This window comes from Callorhinus ursinus, unplaced genomic scaffold (genome assembly GCF_003265705.2).
Source record: "Callorhinus ursinus isolate GAN/ISIS: 27379988/994484 unplaced genomic scaffold, GSC_fseal_2.0 scaffold9, whole genome shotgun sequence".
Taxonomy (NCBI): Eukaryota; Metazoa; Chordata; class Mammalia; order Carnivora; family Otariidae; genus Callorhinus; species Callorhinus ursinus.
The window spans coordinates 59206471-59229952 of NW_027397071.1; the positions used below are offsets into that span (position 1 = coordinate 59206471).

The 23482-nt window shown below is 43.7% G+C and overlaps 2 protein-coding genes across 8 annotated transcripts; both read left to right on the forward strand.

Moving 5' to 3' along the window:
- The first annotated feature begins 3677 nt into the window (after positions 1–3677).
- MAGOH (mago homolog, exon junction complex subunit) lies at positions 3678–14496 on the forward strand. The gene is made up of 5 exons (XM_025871655.2): positions 3678–3866; positions 5592–5650; positions 6866–6976; positions 12127–12209; positions 14255–14496. Exons 1-5 carry the CDS (start codon positions 3779–3781, stop codon positions 14352–14354), a joined length of 441 nt encoding a protein of 146 aa, XP_025727440.1. The 5' UTR covers positions 3678–3778; the 3' UTR covers positions 14355–14496.
- A 1429-nt stretch (positions 14497–15925) lies between these two features.
- On the forward strand, positions 15926–23212 carry CZIB (CXXC motif containing zinc binding protein). Of its 7 annotated transcripts, XR_012379478.1 has the most exons (9): positions 16166–16301; positions 16515–16598; positions 17706–17762; positions 18116–18197; positions 18409–18440; positions 19946–20023; positions 20706–20771; positions 21662–22604; positions 22965–23212. XR_012379478.1 is itself a non-coding variant. In XM_025871654.2 (8 exons), exons 2-8 carry the CDS (start codon positions 16549–16551, stop codon positions 21737–21739), a joined length of 417 nt encoding a protein of 138 aa, XP_025727439.1. In that variant the 5' UTR covers positions 15926–16301; positions 16515–16548; the 3' UTR covers positions 21740–23212. The 7 variants fall into 7 exon arrangements, 6 of the variants coding, with proteins under 6 accessions (XP_025727439.1, XP_025727436.1, XP_073752844.1 ...); XM_025871654.2 differs by having other exon boundaries at positions 15926–16301; positions 16515–16572; positions 21662–23212; XM_025871651.2 differs by having other exon boundaries at positions 21662–23212.
- Positions 23213–23482: the final 270 nt, after the last annotated feature.

The following is a 23482-nucleotide window of genomic DNA, read 5'->3' on the forward strand; positions in this document are numbered from 1 at the left end:
GTGTTGTTTCATTGTGATGCTTTAATGAGGGGTGGGGGAGTAAGCTATCATTGATTGAGTCCCTAATGTGTACCCAGTATTCAACATAAACTATTTTAGCCTTCAACAATCCTGTGAAATAAATACTATCAATATTACTGTTCCCATTTTGTAGGTGAGTGGGTGAAGGAACTACCCAAAGTCTCATGGTTACATTTAGTACCCCCAAAATACCTGTAGCGCATGGTCCACGTGGCATTCTCTGCCGGGCTAGCTCCTGCTTGTTCTTGATACTCCGCTTAAGACTCTTCCTCCACAAATCCTCCATTCTCGGACTCACACCGAACTCCTAGGGTTGGGTGGTTTCTGCTTCCACAATAAATTTTGCCTATTTGCATACCAATACTTCTGCCCTGCCTCTGCTTCCAGGCCACTGAGGTTGCTTTCACCAAGGACTTCCTTGATTATAAATCTTACAAATATTTTCAGTCTTTATCTTCCTTGCCCTGGAAGCAGTATTTAACATCGTTGGCACTCTTTCTTGGAATACTCTTATTTTGGTCCACATGACACCATATTCCTGGTTTTTCCCTACCTCTCTGGCTATCTCTTAATCTCCTTCGCCGCCCCTTACATTATGGTGTCTTGTCTCAAATCCATCCACATTTATCATCTCCATTGCCACTACCTGAGTACAGGTTACCATTATCTTGGACGATCATCATCATAGATTAGCAACTACATATCTGAACTTCATACTTTCTTTTTTAAGATTTTATTTACTTGACAGAGACACAGTGAGAGAGGGAAAACAAGCAGGGGGAGTGGGAGAGGGAGAGGGAGAGGCAGGCTTCCTGTGGAGCAGGGAGCCTGATTTGGGGCTCCCATCCCAGGACCCTGGGATCATGACCTGAGCCGAAGGCAGACTCTTAACGACTGAACCACCCAGGTGCCCCCTGAACTTCATACTTTTTAATCTTTCCATTTTCCAATCTATTCTACAATATTGCAGCCAGAGTGATTTTTTCTAGAATGCAATCGGTCATGTCACCACCATCCTTTCTACTTTCCTGCTTAAAGCTCTTCATCTGTTTCCCTTGCATTAAAATCCAATACCTTTGGGTTTTAGCCCACACTCCGTAATATGGCTTGTAAGCCATTAGGCTTCTGCCCGTTCTCCAACCTCATTACTATAGGCACAACCTCATTCTGTATTCTAACCACGCGGTTCTGGGCCCTCTATTTGGAACATTTCCTTCAGGAAGACTTCCCTTAGGCCCCTCGATTGGATTAGGAACCATCCTGTGTGCTTCCATAGTATTCTGTGTTTCCCCTATTTGTAACCTTTATCTCTACATTATAATTCTTGTATGCTCCTTAATTGCCTCCTCTGCAAGTTCTGTAAAGGTCTGTCTTGCTCACCATCGTATTCCCAGCACATAGCACAGTAAATGTGTCGAAATCATGCTGAATTCAGGCACATCAAATACACAGACCGTGTTCTTTCAGCTATACCATGTTATCTCATGCCTCCAAACCTGGATCACTTTACAGCCTGAAGAGTCCAGTGTCCTTTAAATTTTCTCAAAACTTTTGTTATTTGCCACATCTGCAGATGCTCAGATTCAGCAGTCACCGTATAATTTTTTTTAAGATTTTATTTATTTATTTGAGAGAGAGAATGAGATAGAGAGAGAGAGCATGAGAGAGGGGAGGGTCCAAGGGAGAAGCAGACACCCTGCTGAGCAGGGAGCCCGATGCGGGACTCGATCCCGGGACTCCAGGATCATGACCTGAGCCGAAGGCAGTCGCTTAACCAACTGAGCCACCCAGTCACCGTATAATTTTTATAATTTCACTCTTGGACAATAACCTCGTGGTAATTACCTGATGAATCTATATACTTAATTGCAATTACCACTTCAAGATTGTTGTGAGGATTCAAAAAACAAACATTTGTAAATGGATTCACATTCATTAGGTGCTTAATACCTGGTGGTTCCCTTCTTTTTTATACAATTCCCTTCTTACCACCCATATCCAGTGTTTTCTTTTTTAAAGATTTACTCATTTATTAGAGAGAGAGAGTGAGGGGGAGGGGCAAAGGGAAAGAGAGAGGATTCCAAGCAGACTCCCCCTGAGCACAGAGCCCAATTCAGGGCTTGATCCCAGGACCCCGAGATCATGACCTGAGCCAAAATCAAGAGTCCGATGTTCAACTGACTGAGCCACTCAGGTATCCCCCCAGTATTTTTTTAATAAAATGCCTTATGGTTTTATAACAATTTATAGTTCGCAAAGTATTTTTCCAATTTCCAAGATATTGTTTCCTATCTTCACAACAGTCCTGCCAGATGTATAACATTATTTTTCTCATTTTAAAGATAAACTTGAGGTCCAAAATGTTAATCAGTTCACCTTCAGTCACAGTGAATCAAGTCTCACAAGGATTATTTTAACACAAGCTTCCAGTGATTTTCCCCTCTCACACCCACTCTACACTCTGCTACCAATTACTCTGGGGGGAATAAAAGGAGTAATGGTAAGACTGGGAGTGAGAATCAAGAGACCACTGACCTCAATACAGAACGGTATACAGTTAGTGGCCAGGCCCCAAGAATGATGCCATCTCAGCACTGTCTCTAGAACTGATTTCATTCCCCCCTCTGGCTGGAACTTCGATGAGCTAAAACAGTCTTCTAATAATTAGGATTTTGATTGTCCTTTGCCTACTCAAGGAGGAAAATTTTTCCACAGCCAGAAAGACTTCACAGAGGTCAACTACTTTGGCCTGAAAAGACAAGGGCCTCTTGAGCATCAGTCCTCAATTGCAGCACATCTGGGGTGCTTTGCAAAAACATACCAACGCCTAGGCTCACCGCAAGAGAACCTGGTTAATTGGTTTGGGGTGGGGCCCAAGCATCAGTATTTTAAAGATGCTCCCAAATGATTCCATTGTGCAGCCAGGACTGAGAATCACTGCTGGGTAAGCTGTGCATAGAAAACGAGAATGGGAAATTAAATATTCAGTTTAACTTCTACTCACAGTACCCACTCGAGACCAGTGAAGCAGAAAGGGAAAGATAGAAATAAAAAGAAAAATTAAAAGGGATAAAATGGGAGATAAATTAGTTCCAGGGAAATGACAATCTCCACCGTGGATTCGGGAAAAGCGTCTCTGGGAACGGTTTCCTTAACCGGTCGGTAAACAGCAAAGTTCAGTTGCAGCCAACTTTTGAAATATCGTGTGCTGAGCTCCGTGGGGTCAGGTCACTTAACCTTTTTTTTTTTTTTTCCTGTGAGGTCAGCTCATTTAACCCCATTTTATTATCCGAGACCTAGGTCCAGGGAAGGTTATCAGCTTTGGCCGAGTCACACAAGTCAGGTGTACTTAAATGGACGTGGAGCCTGAAAGGGCGCAGCACTCGGCGTGCTCAGCCGGAAGTCTCGAAGCAAGGTCTCCAGACCCGCCGCCCAAACCCAGGGGTCCTCTAGTCGCCTTCGGCCTCAAGCTTGCGAGAACCCCGAGTGGCGAGCCTCAACCTCGTTCCCGTCTCCGGCCGACGGGGCAGGGCTGCACTGACCCGGCCCTCGGGTGAAAGGAGCCTTGTTTCCGCCGGGGAATGGGCTAGACTTGCCCCCACTTCCGGGAATGGGGGAGACCGGGGCCGCTTCGCCACGGCCGACGGCCTTGCCTTGACGTCACTTCCGCGCGCCCAGGTAAACGTCAGTGGTGGGCGCAAACAGCGGCGGTGGGGTTTGCTGGTAAAGTTTGGGCTTGGTCCCCTCCTCGTGAACCATGGAGAGTGACTTTTATCTGCGTTACTACGTGGGTCATAAGGGCAAATTCGGCCATGAGTTCCTGGAGTTTGAGTTCCGACCCGACGGTAAGAGCGGCCTCTGGCCCCCTGGGAGCGAGGACTGGGCCTGGGGTTGGGCGAGTGGGGAGGCCGGGGTTCCGGAATGTGCGAGGAGCTAGAAGAGGAAGGGATTGATGACTGCGGCGCGGATCTGAAACGATCACTCCTGTGACCAATCTACTGGTTCTTTCCATGTGCAGGGACTTCTATTTGGTGACATTTTTTACTAGAATGCCTCACTCAGCAAACATTGCCTACCTTGTGCCAGGCTCTCTTTCACAATCTGGGATACAGGAGTGAACAACAGACAAGCTTCCTGTCATGGAACGTGTATTCTGGTGCTGGGAGAGATATAAACAACAACAGCAACAACAAAAAAGACTCCAGATAGTGACCCGTGGTCAGAACATAAAATGATGGAATAAGTGCTGGTGGGCTGCTTTTAAGCAGGGTGGCCCCTGGCGCGGTCTCTGAAAAGGAAGTATTTGAACTGAACTCTGATTGACAAGGAGCCAGCCTTGTGAGGCTCAGGAAGAAGAGCATTCTGGACAGAGGGAGTAACAAGGGTTAAGGCTCTAGGGCATGAATGAGCTAGGAGGCATGTTTCGGGTAGCCCATATGGCTGAGGAAGTAGTGAGCTCTGAGAATGGTAGGAGATGATGTCAGATAAGTAGGCAGGGGCATACCATGTAGGTCTTTATAGGCCGTGGCAAAGAGTTTGGATTTTATTCTAAATGCAGCAGGAAGCAATTGGAAAGTTTTAAGGAGAGAAAGATGTGGATCTCTTCCTGAAAAAATATTCTAATCATTGGGTGCAGAATGGGCAAGAGTGGAGACAGGGCTGGTTATTAAGACAGTTACAGTTGTCAAGACAAAAAGGATGTTGATTGGGACTAGGGTGCTAGTAAAAGCGGATAGAAGGATTTAGGATACTACTGGAGGCAGAACCAATAGGACTTTGCTGTTTGCTAAGATCTGGGGGAAGGGCCACTGTGGTGAAGGAAAAGGAATCAGAGATGACAGAAAACTCCCACTAAATGGGGGCACAAAGATGAATCTGACAAACCCCAATTATAAACAATGACAAGATACTGTGTTTGGTAGTGTGACAAGGTAGTGTGTTTACATGTGTGCCTTCTATTCCAAGGGTAAAAACTCATGTATTTCCTTCTGTCTTTTCCTTCACACCCAGCATATACCCAGATTACCCTTTTGGATGCACATATACACAAAGGGCCTTATATACCAAATATGCTTAATAATAAAACCACAACTTTTCCATCACAGGAATAGATCAGAATGTTGCATGGTCACATGAATAGTATCTAAACAGCATTTTACAGTTTTCAAATTGCTTTCACGACTCATTTGAGCCTCAGGAGGCCCTGTGTGCAAGTTAAGTTACCATCACTCTCCCTGTTTTCACCTGAAGACATTAACCTGCAAAGATATTATTTGCCAGAGTCACAAAAGAGTCGGCTTGTGTTCTTTTATCATACCTGAGCTGCCTTTTGCAAGAATTATAATTCAATGTCAGCAGTATTTTTGGCTTTGAGGCTATTTAATAGCCCAAAGTGAAGAACTGAAAAGACTGCCATTGTTGGAACACCAGAAGTACTGGGAGTAAATCTGGTAGACACTGAAGGGAAAACTAGCATACATTTTAAGCAACAGCTGATAGTCTTGGTGAGCTAATGTACATTACTCATATGTTTTTAATATACACTGAATTTGTTTTTTTGTTCCTCACAGGGAAATTGAGATATGCCAACAACAGCAATTACAAAAATGATGTCATGATCAGAAAAGAGGTAATGAGCCTTCTGAGAGCCTTTCTTTCACTAAAATTTAGCCTTTTGTCTTGTTTTTGTTCTTTCTGGGAGTAGTATTGAAAAGAATAGAGAAGTATAGACATATCTGTAGACACCTTCTAAATTTTTTCTCACATCTTTTAGTTCATATTTTTTCACAGTGTGAATCACTTACCGGTAATCATTTAAAGCTTGCAAATCTTGGCTTAAACCCTGAATCTGCTACTTACTATGTGCCCCTGGGCAAATTCCCTGTTCTTTGTCTGCAGAAACAAATAATAAAACCTACCCCCCACTCTCCAGGGCTATCATGGAATTAAATACCTTATACTTAAAGTGTTTGGTATATTCCCTGGTGCATAGCTTTCAGTAGAGCTCTTTAATTTGCATTTGAACAGGGAACAGGGGCATGGTAAAGCAGTTCGCATCATTGAATGCACATTAGATGCCAGGCATGGCACTTGGTATTTTATACACATAACGATTTTATTTAACCCTGATTGTAAGCCTATTTGATGGGTGGTATGATATACCCTTTACAGTGAAGGCCCAGATATGAATTTTGGGGCTTGTTCAAAGTCACCCCACCCTGGCTAGCAAGAGATAGCTGTGCCTGCCTCTGTCAAGTCCATGCGCTCCATTTTGTATAACTTCTGCCACGCTGTCAAGGCTTCATCAAAGCTTCTCTTTCCTTTTAATCACTTTGTCACATTTGAAAATGTCTTGTCAATATATTTTCATACTATTATGTTGAACTAGCATTCAGTTTTACGTTTACCCACACATGTCAGCCTCCTTATATTTTTTTTAATGTGGACTAATACGCAAAATGTATTTTAAAAGACATGTCTCTGCTCTTCATAAGCATGTCATCTAGTTAGGAATAACCAGGGTTATTTACAGATCTTTTGTTCTGGGTTCAGGTGTGAGTTGGGTGTGTAAGCAAGGAGAAGGTCCAAGTGAACGAGATGTGCCAAGAAGTAGAAACAAGTAGATGGGGTCTGAGATGTAGTCATTGGGCACTTCTGGCCCTGCCTTCTTCACACCTGAATGCCATCCCCTTTACAGAGGTGCCAGAAACTAGTTTTTAGGAGCAGGCTTTTTTTGTTTGTGGTTTTGTTTTTGTTTTTGTTTTTATCTTTCATCACTATCTATCTGAGTGAGAACACTTGCTCAGGGATGCAACTTAAATCCCATTTTTTAATTTGCTTTCAGGCTTATGTACATAAAAGTGTAATGGAGGAACTGAAGAGAATAATTGATGACAGTGAAATTACCAAAGAGGATGATGCCTTGTGGCCTCCCCCTGACCGAGTGGGCCGGCAGGTGAGTGTTTTAGTAACTGTCCTATAGCGCAGAAGTCTTACAAGGAAGATGAGTTTTACTGCCTTGCATATGACATTGAATCCGTGTGTGTTTGTGTGTGTGCCCTACACAAAGCAGACTACAGCACCTTTATCTAAGGAAGCAGTGATCTCACAGGGAGGAACAGAGAGAGCCAGTGGTGCTTCCGACCACCCAGAGCCTAGCCCTGGATTTCCTCATGGGACTCTCCCCCCGGCCCTTCTCAGAGGTTTTACTGCCCACCTCACATACTGAGTAACTACTATGCACAAAGCATTATGAACATACAAAGAGAAATAGAACGTGGTTATTTCAGCAATCTAATAGAAGGAAAATCATGCAAGCAGCTAGGTATATGTGTTTAAATTCATGGCTTATATATTTATTCTGAAGACCATTATGGTAATTAAAATAAAAGCCACTGTCTTCTTTTTTTTTTTTTTTTAAGATTTTATTTATTTGACAGAGAAAGAGAGCACAAGCAAGGGGAGGGGCAGAGGGTGAGGGAGAAGCAGGATCCCCACTGAGCAGGGAACCAGATGCAGGACTCGATCCCAGGACTCTGGGATCATGAGCTGAGCTGAAGGCAGATGCTTAACCGACAGCCACCCAGGTGCCCCGCCACTATCATATTTGAGTGTGTTAACAGGGAAGCTATTTCTCTGCACCTCAACTGCTACCTTCCTAATCTAGACTTGTAATTGATTTCCTTTTTTCTTTTGTCCTGTATAGCCTGTTTTTCCATCCTGAAACCAGACTGATCTTTTAAAGTGAAATGTATTCCACTGATTTTAAGTTCTCCACTGCTTTCCCACTACATTTAAAATAAAATCCAGGATGAGTGGGTGGCTCAGTCGGCTAAGAGTCTGCCTTTGGCTCAGGTCATGATCCCAGGGTTCTGGGATTGAGTCCTGCATCGGGCTCCTTGCTTGGCAGAGAGCCTACTTCTCCCTCTGCCTGCTGCTCCCCCTACTTGTGCTCTCTCTCTCTGACAAATAAATAAATAAAATCTTAAAAATAAATAAGTAAAATCCAAACTCCCACCTTATCTTCTACCATTTTCACAGTGTTTTACTGTGTTCAGACCTTACTGACCTTATTTCTGTTCCTCAGACACACCTAGGTTGTTCTTAGTTTAGGACATTTGCATTTGCTGCATCCTGCCTGGCATGTTCTATCCAACATTGTCTTTATTATTGCAGGTTTCAAACATCGCTTCCTCAGTGACGTCTTGCCTATCCATCCAATCTAAAATGTCCTTTCCCATTTTGTTTTCTTTTTTTAAATAAGATGTTTTATTTTCTTTGTAGCATTTATTGTTGTCTGAAATTGTCTTGTTTGCTTTACTTTATATATCCCTTTTCCTCCCTCCACTGCAACAGATTTGCATACACCCCTGCAAGCTCCTTCAGTACAAGGATTTTACCTATTTTTTTCAGTGCTAAATCTCTAGTGACTAAAATAGTACCAGTGTGTAGTAAAAGCTCAGTAATAATTACATTTATTAAATTTATATAAAAACCCATATAAGTTAATTCCTAATTCACCTCAAAATGGTGGACCAACTTTTTTTTTTTGTAATCTAAATCCAGCTCAGTTAACATACAGTGTTTTATTAGTTTCAGGAGTAGAATTTAGTAATTCATCTGATGCATAATACACCCAGTGCTCATTAAATCAAGTGCCCTCCTTAATGCCCATCACTCAGTTACTCCATCCCCCCACCCACCTCCCTTCCAGCAACCCTGTTTGTTCCTTTTTTTTTTTTTTTAAAGATTTTATTTATTTATTTGACAGAGAGAGATCACAAATAGGCAGACAGGCAGGCAGAGGGAGAGGGAGAAGCAGGCTCCCCGCTGAGCACGGAGCCCGATGTGGGGTTCGATCCCAGGACCCTGGGATCATGACCTGAGCCGAAGGCAGCCGCTTAACCAACTGAGCCACCCAGGCACCCCCTGTTTGTTCCTTATAGTTAAGAGTCTCTTAATGGTTTATCTTCCTCTCTGTTTTTATCTTCTTTTATTTTTCCTTCCCTTTCCCTGTGTTCATCTGTTTTATTTCTTGAATTTCACATATGAGTGAAATCATATGGTATTTGTCTTTCTCTGACTTATTTTGCTTAGCATAATACTTTCTAGCTCCATCTACATCATTGCAAATGACAAGATTTCATTCTTTTTGATGGCTAATATTCTATTGTGTATATATATATATACACACCACATTTTCTTTATTCATCTGTAGATGGTCATCTGGGCTCTTTCCATAGTTTGGCTATTGTGGGCATTGCTGCTGTAAACATTGGGGTGCGTGTGCCCCTTTGAATCACTATTTTTGTATCCTTTGGATACATAGTCTAACTCTCGAGGAAGAGTGAAAAGAAAATCCCATCCTGAGTACTTTCTAAAGTTAACTTTTTAATTTATGTCCATGAGATCTCAGTAAAATCATGTATATGTATTTTGCTTTACCATTAATTTTCAGCTCTATTAACTCATTCAACGATCACAGTAGTCCTGTGAAGAGAACAGGGCATACTCCTATGCACTAGCAACAACCTGTTGAATAAGGTAATTACAACAAGATTCCATTCATCATAGCAACAAAAGCTATAAAGAACTTGGGAGTAAATTTAATAAGATGTATAAAACTTAAAAGGGCTTTGGGGCGCCTGGGTGGCTCAGTCGTTAGGTGTCTGCCTTCGGCTCAGGTCATGGTCCCAGGGCCCTGGGATCAAACCCCACATCGGGCTCCCTGCTCAGCAGGGGTTCTGCTGCTCCCTCTCCCACTCCCCCTGCCTGTGTTCCCTCTCTTGCTGGGTCTCTCTCTGTCAAATAAATAAATAAAATCTGTAAAAAAAAAAAAAAACTTAAAAGGGCTTTATAGAAGAAAATAAAAATATGTATCATTTTTATGGATGGAACAACTCAGTTATATCAATTTTATTAAAATAATTGATAAATTCATTCCAATTCAAATCAAAATCACAACAGGATTTTTCCTAAAGCCTAAGAGAGCATTAAATTCATGGAAGATCAAAGGGACAAGAGTAACCAAGATAATTTTGAAGATTTCTTGAAAAGGTACAGTCATCTGTACTGTGATATTGCCTCAGAATTGACCGGGGAACAGTGGAGCAGCATAGAGAGCCCAGAAACAAACCCATGAATATATGGGAACTCAGAGCAGGGTATGACAGAGGTGAACTTTCAAATTAATAGAAAAAGGATGGATTGTTTAACAAATTGTATCAGTTGGCAGTGTGTTTATAGAATATTTTTAAGTTACACCATTTGTAGAAATAAAACAAGATTTTAAAACATAAAATATAGATTATCTTTTATTATTTTGGGTAGAGAAGGAATATTTTAAATTCCTCAAGGGAGAAGATTGATAAATGTGACTTCTTTAAAGTTAAAACTTCTGTTTAGCTGAAGACATCATGATAAAGTTGAAAGATAAGCCACAGACTGAAGGAAGATCTTTGCAAAACATACCTGGCAGAGGGTTTATAGCTAGAATATATCAAGAACTGCAAATTAATAATAAAAAGATAATGGGGGGGGAAGATAAGCCAGTGGCAGAATGTGTAAAGGTTCTGAACAGGCAGTTTACAGAACTGGAAAAACAAGTGGCCAGTAAATATATGAAAATATCTACATTTGGAAAGTGAAAATTAGGAAAATAATGAGATACCATTTCAGACCCATTAGAATAGCAAAAAGTGAGTGTGGGGGGCATCAAGCTTTAAAAAGGATATGAGAAAGAAAAAGGGGATCTTACATACTAGTGGGAATGACATCAGTACAACCATTTTAGGAAATAGTTTGGTAGTAACTGGCAAAATTGAAAAAAAACGGGGCGCCTGGGTGGCTCAGATGGTTGAGCGTCTGCCTTCAGCTCAGGTCATGATCCTGGGGTCCTGGGATTGAGTCCCGCATCGGGCTCCCTGCTCGGTGGGGATCCTGCTTCTCCCTCTGCCTCTCTCTCTCTCTCTCTCTCTGACTCTCATGAATAAATAAGTAAAACATTTTTTAAAAAATTGAAAAAAACTTATACCTTCTAGGAATATTCCTAGAGACATTTTCACATGCATACAAGGAGATGCATAGAAGAATATTCTCACCACATTGTTTATAGTACAATAAATTGGGAACTTAAGTCTGCTTTAATAAGGATATGAATGGAATATTCTAAAGCATTTAAAACGAATGAACTAGATCACATACAAAAACAGTGTTGAATGAAAAAAGCAGAAGGATGCATATAGTATGATCATTTATGTAAAAATTTTAAAAACATACTACCAAATCTAAAAACATGAGTGGAAAGAATCCACCTCAACTTCTGGGATGCAGGAGGGAGAATGGAATGGGAAGTGGACCTAAAGTTTGTATGTGTAACGTTTTATTTCTTTAAAAAATCTGATACAAGTATGACAGCCTATAACATTTTCACATCTGGGTGTTAAGAACATTGGTTTCATAGTTTTCTATATTTTCTGTTAGAATTATTTTCATAATTGAAAACTATAAATCAAAAAGAAATAGGAAAAAATTAAGAAAAAAGAAGTAGGCCTCAGTAGATTGGCAATTCCACAAGGGCACAGACCTTTGGTTTTGCTGATCTGTCCCAAGCACCAAGAACAATAGCTGGCACACAGTGAGCACCCCCATAGAAATTTTTTAAAGATTTGTGCTACTTTGTCACTGTAGAAATTGAGACCCAAGAGCATTCAGCTGATAGTGACAAAGCTGGGATCAAACACAAGGTCTAGACTTCTCCTTGTCCCATGTTGCTGAGAAAGGTTAGATTCTTGATATTTTAAAACATAAGATTTATACATGTTACTCTACTTTCTTAACAATGAAAACTCCTATATAAAACTTGTAAATTCTTCCAAATCCCAGAAATGGTAGAGCCTCACAAACACATCTTCCTCTAAGAGTATGAGCTACTGAAGGATTAAACCAGTATCTCTTTTTGTTTCTAGACCCAGTACATGTTAGTGCTCAGAGTGAACCGGTCTTGTTTATGTTGTAGAGTTTGTGTAATTTGACAGATGATATATCTTCCGTGTGGTTGATGGAAAATTCAACTTGGCTTGACTTAGTTTTTTTAAATGTTTTTAGGAGCTTGAAATTGTCATTGGAGATGAACACATTTCTTTCACAACATCAAAAATTGGTTCTCTTATTGATGTCAATCAATCCAAGTAAGTGTATATGACCCTTATAGCCAGATGTGTCAGTTTTGAAGCTGACTGATATGAAACCCTTAACCAAATTGGGACCGTTATGGCAAGACAGAAGGGGTCAGGGGCGCCTGGGTGGCTTTCGGTTAAGCGTCCGACTCTTGGTTTCAGCTCAGGTTGTGATCTCAGGGCCATGAGATCAAGCCCCACGTCAGGTTCCACATTCAGTGCAGAGTCTGCTTAAGACTCTCCCTCCCTCTGCCCCCCCCCCCCTGGTTTCTCTCACTCACTCTCTCTAAAATGAATAAATCTTAAAAAAAAAAAAAAAAAGACAGAAGGGGCCAGCTTTGTTCTCATCATGAGACTTCAAATTATTCTCATAATAATGAGGGCATTCTCCTGTTGCTTTTGATGTTTTAGTCAGTGTTACACAGAGCTTCTCAGTGACACACTGACACACACACACACACACACACACACACACACACACACAGAGTAATGTCATAGGAGCAGCCAAAATAAGAATCTGGCCAGAACAGAAAATGAAATATGCCAGAACAGGTGCTTGAGATAAACTGTAGAGTCGCTGGGTCGATCTGAACACCTTTTCAGTGTTGGCCATTCAGACTAGCACATCTTATAGTCTGACAGTGGTGAAACTTGAATATTTAGAATACAAACTTAAAAATTCATGTTGTCAGGGCAGATAATAAAGCTGAGACATGAGTCTGTATGCTCCAAAGAGTCCTTAGAATTTGGCAACCTCTGGGGTGTCTAGATGACTCAATAGGTTAAGGGTCTTTTTTTAAAAAATATTTTTTAAGATTTTATTTATTTATTTAATGGAAAGAGAGAGACAGCGAGAGAGAAGAGGGAGCAGGGGGAGTGGGAGAGGGAGAAGCAGGCTTCTTGCCAAGGGAGCCTGATGCGGGGCTCGATCCCAGGACTCTGGGATCATGACCTGAGCCGAAGGCAGTCGCTTAACCAACTGAGCCATCCATGTGCCCCATGGGTCTGACTCTTGATCTCAGCTCAGCTCTTGAGTTCAAGCCCCACGTTGGGCTCTATGCTGGACATGGAGCCTACCTTAAAAAAAAAAAGAATTTGGCAACATCTAGCTCCTGTGTTTTGAGGATTTGGAATTAGATACGGCTCACTTTTATTTTTATTTTTTAAAGATTTTATATATTTATTTGAGAGAGAGAGAATGAGCCGGGGAGAGGGAAAAGCAGGGAGCCTGACACAGGGCTCAATCCCAGGACCCTGACATCATGAGCTGAGCCAAGGCAGACGCTTAACTGACCGAGCCACCCAGGTGCCCCTATGGCTCACCTTTAGTACATGCTGGGTGTAATTGTCTTCCTTTGGACAATCTCCTTGTTCTTAGCCAGTTGTGCCATAGTAATCTTTAGCCTCTTGGTCCTGCTTAGTACTACTTCTTTTTAAAAAAAGTTTTCCTAGGGACGCCTGGGTGGCTAAGTCAGTTAAGTGGCCGCCTTCGGCTCAGCTCATGATGTCAGGGTCCTGGGATCGAGTCCCGCATCGGGCCCTCTGTTCAGCGGGGAGCCTGCTTCTCCCTCTGCTTGTGCTCTCTCTCTGTCAAATAAATAAAATCTTTTTTAAAAATAAATAAATAAGTTTTCCTAATTCTGAAAGTAATACATGCTCACTATAGAAAATGCAGAAAAATAAAAGGGGGAAAATCACCTACAAACTTATCAGACAACCATTAATATCTTGAAGTATTTCTGATCTATTTCACATGCATTAAAAACTATTTAACTTTTTAAAAAGCACAAAAAATATCATTGAGATCAGCAATCTGTTATTTTAATAATGATTTTTTTCATTTAATAACTGTTTCCCCATTAAAAACTAACATTTAAAATGATCTCGTTTAATATATAGCACATAGCCTTTTCCTTTTTTATGGACACTTGGTTGTTTTTAAAGTTTTAATTCTGTAAATGTCTTTATGTAAATAATCTGGGTTAGTAAATGTTTTGTTTTGTTTTGTTGCCAGTTTTTTCCAGCTTCTTAAACATGTTTTTCCTCTTGCATTATAGGGATCCAGAAGGCTTACGAGTATTTTATTATCTTGTCCAGGACCTGAAGTGTTTGGTCTTCAGTCTTATTGGATTACACTTCAAGATTAAGCCAATCTAGATTGAAAATTGATGTGGACATAAGGGGGGTTGGGAGTACCTGTTTTTAATTACCATTATCAGGACATTTTTGTGTATATCAGGACAATATTTTTTTTATAAACTATAAATGGCTGTCTTTAATAAATACATAACAAAATGCAGTTTTTTGTTATTTTATAAAGACCTGAACATGTGAACTCTCCTCAGTTATTTTTTAAAACAGCCTATGTGAAGTATTGCCAAAAATCTATTAATCAGCTATAGATATAACTACCAATTTACAGGAATAAGAGAATAGAGAGAAAAATTAGAAAATACAATAGATTAAAAAAAAGAAGAAAATACAATAGAAATCCAACCAATATCCAAAGGAAACTCCAGGGCAGAGGATCTGGCTTCTTCAATAAACACATTGCAAACATAAAATAAATAGAGATGGTGTGGGAACTGGTAGATTAAAGGAGATTTAAGAAACACATAATCAGTACAGTTTGGACCCTATTTGGATCATGATTCAAAAAACAAAATTGACATCATTAAGGAAATTTGAACACTGGGTATTTTATATTAATGAAGTATTTTCTAAAATTTTAGGTGTGAAATGGGTTTTTCCCCCTCCGGCTTTATTGAGATATAATTGAGGTTGGGGTTTTTTAAATCCTCTTTTACAGATACATCCGTAGGTATTTCAGTATGGAGGAAAACATTTCGGTTTAGTACAATATAAGGGATAATGCCTGGTCGCAGAGAAGTTTTCTAATAATCCATTTTAAAATCAATACCAACAGTCGTTAGGAACTGAGACCTAGCTCGTATGGACAGTGGGAATTTGTTCAGTACGTAGATCTGTAGTGACTTTTCCTTACTGCTAAATTGCACTGCTTCCTTAGGCAAATTGCTGGTTGACCAGATTGTGGGTGCTGAAAGGAACTGGCTTGATAAATATTTGTGGAGAGGTGATTAGGATAAGCTCATCCCACAAGACAGGCCAGCTTGGGACATGTCCCAAGTCTTTTGACTCCGAGGCCAGTGTTCCCTGCACCCCTCCCGCCCCCCCAATACAGACAATCTGCCTCCTTCAAAGATAGCAGCAACTTAAGTCCTAAGTTGTCAGGGTTCCTAACTCCAGTGCATCCCTCTCTATAGAAGGGTACCTGGGGCAATGAAGTAAGTTGATGGTAAAGTAGACAAGAATAGTAACTCCAAAATTTAAATGACCGTGAGAATCCCAAAGGCTGTTTAAGTGTCGCACACCTACACCCACAGCTCCCGTATGGTCTCAGATGTGCCCTGGACAAGAGGACAGATAAAACAAGGTCCAGGTAATATACAAGGATAAACTAGGAGCCCAGAGAAGAACCCCCCCTGAAAGGGAGTGTCCAGTGTTGGGGACTGCAGCGAGAGACGTGTACACGGGGCAACCCTCTGAAAGCAGGTCTCCTGGGGGAAAGAGGAAGGGGCAGTTTAGAGAAGGGCCCCAACCCCTCAAATCTGCGAAGCTGGCCTAGGGCGGACGGAACCGACGCGACCTAAGAAGCCTCAGAAGGCAAGCACGGACCACGCGGTTGTTGGGTGAGAGAAGACCGAGTAGTGAAGAGGGGCAGGAAGAAGCCCTGGCAGAGGTTTCGCGCAGGGACTGTCGTGTTTGCTACGGTATCCCTCAGACCAGCATAGTGCCGGCACGAGATTGGCGCTCAGCAAATTCTGGAAACAGGTTTCGGCGGCTCCGAGCTCAGGCTGATTGCGGACTCAGGACAGCTCCACAGCGCCACTTCACCTTGGAGCAAAGGCACCCCGGCGCGCGCGGTAAGCAGCAGCGCGTGAAGGCCCCGCCTTCCGCCCCTCCCGACGCACGCCGGAGGTCTGCACCCGGTGCGCTGGCGGCGCCCGCCGTTTACGACGGGCCGGAAAGTAGTGGCCGCAGCTATCGCCGGGTGGGGTCGGGCCGAGCCAAGCCACTATGGGGGTGAGGCGGAGGCAGACTGCGGCCGGGGCAGGGACGGGGAGGTGGCGAGGACCTGGGAGGCGGGAGTTCGTGCCAGGAGGGAATGAGAGAGGTGGGCTCGCGCTGAGAAGGAGCGGGGGAGGCAGAGCGCGAATCCAGGAGGGGCGGGGCCGGGGCTCGGTAGGGCTGCGCAAGCGCGGTTGATGCGCTTGCTGAGGCCCTTCCTCTCTACAGAAAATTGCGCTGCAGCTCAAAGCCACGCTGGAGAATGTCACCAACCTCCGCCCTTTGGGTGAGGACTTCCGGTGGTACCTCAAGGTGCGGCTGGAGGGGCGGGACCCTAGGCGGGAGAAGGGAGGAGCATCGGAGGGGCTGTAGGTGCCGCGAGGTTCCGGGGGGGGGAGCGACTCCGGAAGGCGGGGTGGGCGCCAGGGGCCGGGCCCAGGGAAAGCTTTCCCGTGCTAAAGTCAGTTTCCGAGGGGAGCTTTGTCTCAAGCATCCTTGGAAATGTACAGCCATTAAATGTTATTTTCCTGAATAGAATTTGTTCGCTTTTCTAAATGTATTGGTTAATTCTTAATTGGTAGTGTCTCGGAATTCCTTTTTTAATTTTTCCTCCGTGAAATATTTCATGTTTTGTAAACACTAAACGAAGGACGACTTGAAGGGGTCTTGGGATTGTTTAGCAAGGAGGGGAATTTCACCTTCTGTTTTATTTGTTGATTAGGCTTTATTTATCGTGAAACCGTTTTAATTTTGATCGTGGCTTCCTCCATCCCTCCGTACCCCATACTGGTGAATCTGGTACTCTGGTGGCTTGGTATGCAGAGGCCCCCCTCTACTTGAGCAGTGTGCCCTTCACTCTCCCAGATCTCAGAGCTTCTGCTCTATTTCCTTCCTTGTCAAAACCCCAGCATCCTTCAGAACCTGGCCAAAGCTCTATCCCTTTTAGGAAGCTTTTTCTGGCCACCTTTACTACCAAATATTTTGAAGCTCGAGTACCAGGGCTTATTTGAGGAATTGATGTTCTTCCACTTCAAAAAGCACAGAGTCTAGCAGAGGAGACAGAGAAATAGAGTAACAACAGCGATAAGTACTTTTACTAGGAACCTGCAAGGCCTGTGAGAACACAAGGGAAGCTCCAGACCCAACAAGGGTGCCATTTCTGCACTCAAGGAGCCTTGAATTTCAAGCCAGACTGGGTACTTCTTAGAGGAGGGTGGGCATGCCAGCAGGAGAAACACTTGACCTGTTCTTTCCCCAGAGAGATATTTCGGTTATGTCCTTCGTGGGGCTGGTTGTAAAGAGGAGGTGAAACTGTGGACAGGGAGGTAGGTTGAGCCTGCCTATGTCACAGTTTTCTTGCCCTTTCCGTCTGCCAAGCTGAGCTAACTGCTTTACTAATCCTCTTTTTCCTCTGCTAAGATGAAATGTGGCAACTGTGGTGAGATTTCAGAGAAGTGGCAGTATATTCGGCTGATGGTAACTACTCCCCCTACCTACCACCATACCCACACACAAACACACATAGGCCTCTGGGCAGGGATTTGGGGAGGGAACCTGTGGCCCTAATCTCTCAGGTCTTTGGACCTTGCTTTTTGTGGTTTGGAAGGGCAGCCATTAGTATGGTCAACACTGGGAAGAACAGGCTTCTTTGGAATGTGAGGCAGAGTTCAGAATCAAGGGGAATCCCTTTCTTAGTCTCAAGAAGCTCCCCAGGATTCTTGTCCTAGCAGATGGTGCTCCCTGTTTGTCTTGGTCTCTTCACCTAATAAGTGGTAGACAGGATCATATCTAATTAATGTATGACTAGAGATTCTGTTTACCCTTGCCAGGACAGTGTGGCACTGAAGGGAGGTCGTGGCAGCGCCTCCATGGTCCAGAAGTGCAAGCTGTGTGCGAGGGAAAACTCCATCGGTAGGTCAGGCCACGAATCCCGAGTTCTGCCAACTGGGGCTACATCTTCCTGGTACCAGAGCAAAAGCAGGCTCATGTTACTGTGGGTGGACCCAGGCCTGAGGTGCCCAGGGTGTGGCAGCCAACTCTCTTTCCCAGAGCCATGTTTGGGCACAGGGATGGGGGCACAGTATGGACTCAAGTCAACTTTGTCTTCTCTTTCACATTTCAGAGATTTTGAGCAGCACCATCAAATCTTACAATGTAAGTTTTCTGCTGTGGTCGCAGGTTTGGTGGGATTAAATCTAAGCTGGGAGCTAGGAGGCCTGGGTTCTAGAGTTTGTCTGCACCAGCGTGACTTGCTACGGGACATTCATTCATATACTCGTTCACTCATTCACTCACTGTATCAGTGACTTATTCACCATACACTGGCTGAGTGCCTGGTAGGCAGAAGATTCATAAACAGGCTGTTACAGTGTCTTCTCTAATAAGCACTGGGCTGTGGGAGCTCAGGGAACCTCTGGCCAACCTGTCCACTCAGTTTCCATCACTGGGAGCCCTTGCCTTGTCTACACTGGGAGACTCCTGAGCTTTCTCTGGCACCCTTGACGTTGACATTAGCTAGTTATACATTACTGTGTAACAAATTAGTCCAAACGGTGGGGGAGGGAGTGTGTGCTTTGAGTCTCTTTGTTTAAAGGGTAGTTACTTGTATTCACCCATTCCTTACTTAGTATTTTTTTTAAAAGATTTTATTTATTTATTTGAGAGCAAGCACGAGCAGGGGGAGTGGTAAAGGGAGGGGGAGAGGGAGAAGCAGACTCCCCGCTGAGCACACAGCCTAACGCAGGGCTCAGTCCCAGGACCCCAAGATCATGACCTGAGCTGAAGTCAGACACTTGACTGAGCCACCCAGGCACCCCCCTTACTTAGTATTTTTGAAACATGTCTGATTTATGCCAAATTCTCACCTTTGTTCCGAAGTTAAAGGGAGAAGTCGCAAGCACTTGCTTTCAAGTAAATGATATATCGTAAATAAGACACACCAGCAAACAAAAAGCAAACCAGGGCCAACAGAGTGCCTCGCCCATGCCAGGCACATGATTGGTGTGTAGGAAATGACTTTACCATGAAGGACAGAATGAGAGTGTGTGGGTGTGGTGCTTGGCATCTCTGAGCCCATGGGTCAGGTAGGCATGAATTTCCTCATACCAGTCCCCTCAGAGGTGCCTCTTCCACATGAAAACCCCATTTCAAAGGCTTTTAAGTCAGCCTCCTGCCTCACAGCATGGCAGAGGTTTAGCAAAAGGCTGCAGTTAAGCATCCTCGGCCATTGGGAAAATCTGGAGACTTTATAGCCTAACATTCTTGTTCATATTTTTTATTTTTGATAATTTTATCTGCTCTTTATTGAGCATAGCGTCAGGTACTATAGCTGGGCACTTTACACATAATTCAGATTTTCACAGCAAACCTGTAGTGGTTTCCTCAGCCCAATCTGACAATCTTAGGCCCAGCTGGGAAGAGAGGTAGAGCTGTCTGAGCTCATATCCAGGCAGGCTGACTCCCAGAACTCAGTCTTTCTTCTGCAGCAACTGTGTCCAAGAAGGTCTCACGAGGAGCAGGTACCCAATGCAGGCTTCTTCCAGAAGAGGAGTTGCTCCTAAGTCCCATTCTGGGCTCTTGGGTAGTAGGGCCCACTTGGCAGGAAGGGCAGGGGGCAATGAGATCTTCATGGGCCTGCCCCCTCAACATTTCTTTTCTAGGCTGAAGACAATGAGAAGTTCAAGACAATCGTAGAATTTGAATGCCGAGGCTTTGAACCAGTTGATTTCCAGCCCCAGGTGCGTAACCTGTATCTTTGGGGGGGTGCATATAGGAAGTAACAACAGAACTTTGCTTCATCCAGAGACCATGAACTAGGACTTCTCCTCTCTTATTAAGTGCCTGCTATATGTTGGGCATTGTGCTGGTCATGTTTACATATTGCTTCATTTAATCCTCACAGTAACCCCGTGAAGTTATTCGTCCTATTTTTCGGACAAGGAAAGAACTTGAGATTTTGCAACTTGCTCAGGGCGACAGTAAGCATTGAATGGTCATTTGAACCCAGGTCTCTCTGATTTCAGAGCCAGTGCTCATCCCACTTTATTTATGCAGCTTTTCCACCTCATGACAAATCTATGAGGCAGGGAGACAAAACAGCATTCTCCTCCCCGTTTCCTAAACAAGAAAACTACGGTCCAGAGAGGGGAATGACATGCCCAGCGGCTTTCAGGAGCTCACGGGTAGTGGAAAGGTTTACCCCACCCCCCTGCCTCTGGCCCAGGCCTTTAGAGGAATGACTGTAGGCCTGGGAAAACTTCCAGGCCCAGGACGTGCATTATTCCAGAACAGGTGCTCCCTGCATCTCTGTCCTCCCATCCCAAAGGTGGTATGAAAAGAGCCAGTTCCCTGGCAGGCCTCACTGGCCAGACCAGTACCTCCTTTCCCCCAGACTAACTGCTGCCTTCCTGTCACCTCCAGGCTGGGTTTGCTGCTGAGGGTGTGGAATCGGGGACAGTCTTCAGTGATATTAATCTGCAGGAGAAGGTACAGGACTTGGGGGCCTTGCGGGGTGCTGTAGGGTACCTGGTGGGAATTACCCTCTTGGTGAACAAAGATCAATAGAAAGATGATTCCACATTTTTTTTAATTTTTGTTGGTGATTTTGGTGTTTAAATGGCCCCAAGTGTAGTGTTAAAGTGCTACCTAGTATTCCACAAGCAAGAAGGCTGCGATATACCTAATGGAGAAAATGCATGTTAGATAAGCTTTGTGTAGGCAGGAGTTCTAGTGCTGTTGGCTAGGAGTTCAATATTAATGAATCAACTATATATAAGGTATTTTTAAATGGAAACCTACCCAAAACAAGGTTGTATATTGATTGGTTGAAGAAAACGTGATCTGAGGTTTCCAAGAACCTAACCCTGTATTTCCCCTGGGAGCAGTGGTTCGCTATTTACTAATTCAGTGTTTGTGGTGATTCTGTAGAATATAACTACCATGAATAATGAAAATCAATTGTATTACTGAACATGTTACTACCTTACATAAGCCTTGTGGTCAGGCTTCAAAAGGAGGACAGAAACCTCCTTTGTTTGCATAGCACCTAATAACAACAACAGCTGGAATTTACTGAGCTCTTAACATGTGCCTGACACTATGCTAAGTACTTTTACATGTGTTTCCTCATTTGCTTCTTTCAACATTGAACATGAAGTCTGTTACTGTTCCTTTTTTTAATAGAGGACAGAACTGAGGCTCTGAGAAGTTAAGTGACTTGCCCAGAAATGCGCTCTAGCTCTGTTCCAGGTCCTACATATTCATGAATATCTATCTCAGTAAGAGCCTGAACTGGCCCTTTAAAGTCCCAGAGTGCCACTGTCCCCACCGTCTTAGGCCATCTCATGAGGTTGACAGGGCCATTTTTTTCCCCACAGGACTGGACTGACTATGACGAAAAGGCTCAGGAATCTGTGGGAATCTACGAGGTCACCCACCAGTTTGTGAAGTGCTGAACCTTCTTCATGCGCACTTGCCTCTAAGAACTGAGAAGGGACAACGTGCCCCGAGCAGCAGAGCCCACTGAGGCACTTCCCCTCATCCTTTGTCTCCTGGAAGCTATCCAAGCCCTCATCGCCTGCATGCTGGGCTCTGTCACAGCTTCCCAAACCCCACCAATAAAGCCCCTGTTTGTTTGTGCTGCACTGGTACATGAAGGCAGAGTCAGGTAACAGCAACTCCCTCCACAAATAAGAATTCATGTTGGAAGTCTCTGATCGCTTCCTGGCACGTTGCCACAGTATAGGCTCCAATTTGTAAAATATGCAGGAGCACATAGCTTATAAGGGCTCTCCAGCTCTTGGGGAGCAGGTAGGTCAACTCAAAGGACCTAAGGTGTCAAGGCCAATGGTACAAAGGGCAGCTGGGCCTGTGGAATGATGCCGTGAGCCCCGTGGTCCAGAGCCAAAACACGACATTTACCACCTTGGCTCTTAAGTAAACCCAGGCATTTCTAGCTGGTGTCACTTCATATTCCAGGGCTAGCAGGGACTTTAGAGGCAGCAGTCCAGTCCTGGCATGAATCTGCTCTGTGAAATTCCTGCTGACAGTCATCAAGTCTTTGTCCATTTGCCGTGATGAGGCAATCCTCTCCCATCAATATGATGGGAGAGTCATATTGAAGGGGAGTCATATGAACGTTCCCCAATATTGACTCCCCAATATGAAGGGGAGTCAATATGAACGTTCTTCCTTCTGCTAAGTCAGCCGCCGTGCTTCCTGGAGTGCCTGCTGGTCCTGGTTTGTCACCTTTGTGGTCATGCTTCCATGTTCTGCCCCTGGACAGCCCTGTGGAGGTTTGAAGACAGGAGTCATGGCCCTGTAAGTCTCATGGGCCTGGTTCCCTGGTTCTGAAGATCCCCTGCAGTGCACAGTTAGCTCATGAGGGCACACTCAGCGTTCACACTGGTGAATCCACCATTTGGAAAACCTGTTGTGAGAGACCTTATTTCTCCAGTGTTCTGCTGGAGCCAGAATTCTTTGGAAGTAAAAATGATTACCTTCATTTTCTGAGAGGCCCACTGGGAAAAAGTCTGCCCACTTCCAGACTGGTTGTGGAGGGCACTAGGAAGGGGCACTCCTACCTCAGATTTCAGGTAAAGCTAGCTGTGTCCAAGGGTGATAAAGCAATCCCTACCTTGTCCGTTCTCCAGTCTGGCATCTACATCATGTTTCCTCTAGGTTCCCTGTGTTCCTGGCCCCTGGACCTGCTCTTTTCTGCATCTGACAGAGCAGAGCTTTGGCCTGCCCTCAGCCAGCATGTCTATCCAGTCTGTCACCCCCAGTGTCCAGTTCACTGCCCAGCCTGAAAGCAAATATGTGGAAGCAGCCTGAGTAAGCAGCAGCCTTTCTGGGTTTTAGTCTCTTATGTAACAGCCAGTGTGTGTGAAGCTCACAAAGACAATAAAAGGATCTCAGCATTTTCTTTATATTTCAGATTATTTTCTCATTTTTCAGGAGGTAGAAGAACCCAAATAATCATTAACAGATTAAAGGAAAATTAGATGATGTCAACAGATGGAGAAAGTATTCAGTAAAATTTAATATCCATTCAACAACAAAAACAACAAACTACAGAAACTCTTAGCAGACTGGGAATAGAAAGGAACTACCCTCACCTCACGAAGTAGATCTACAGAAAACGTAGAGCAAATGAAATGTGTGAAGTATTCCATTCAAGGTCAGGGTGAGCTGAGGAT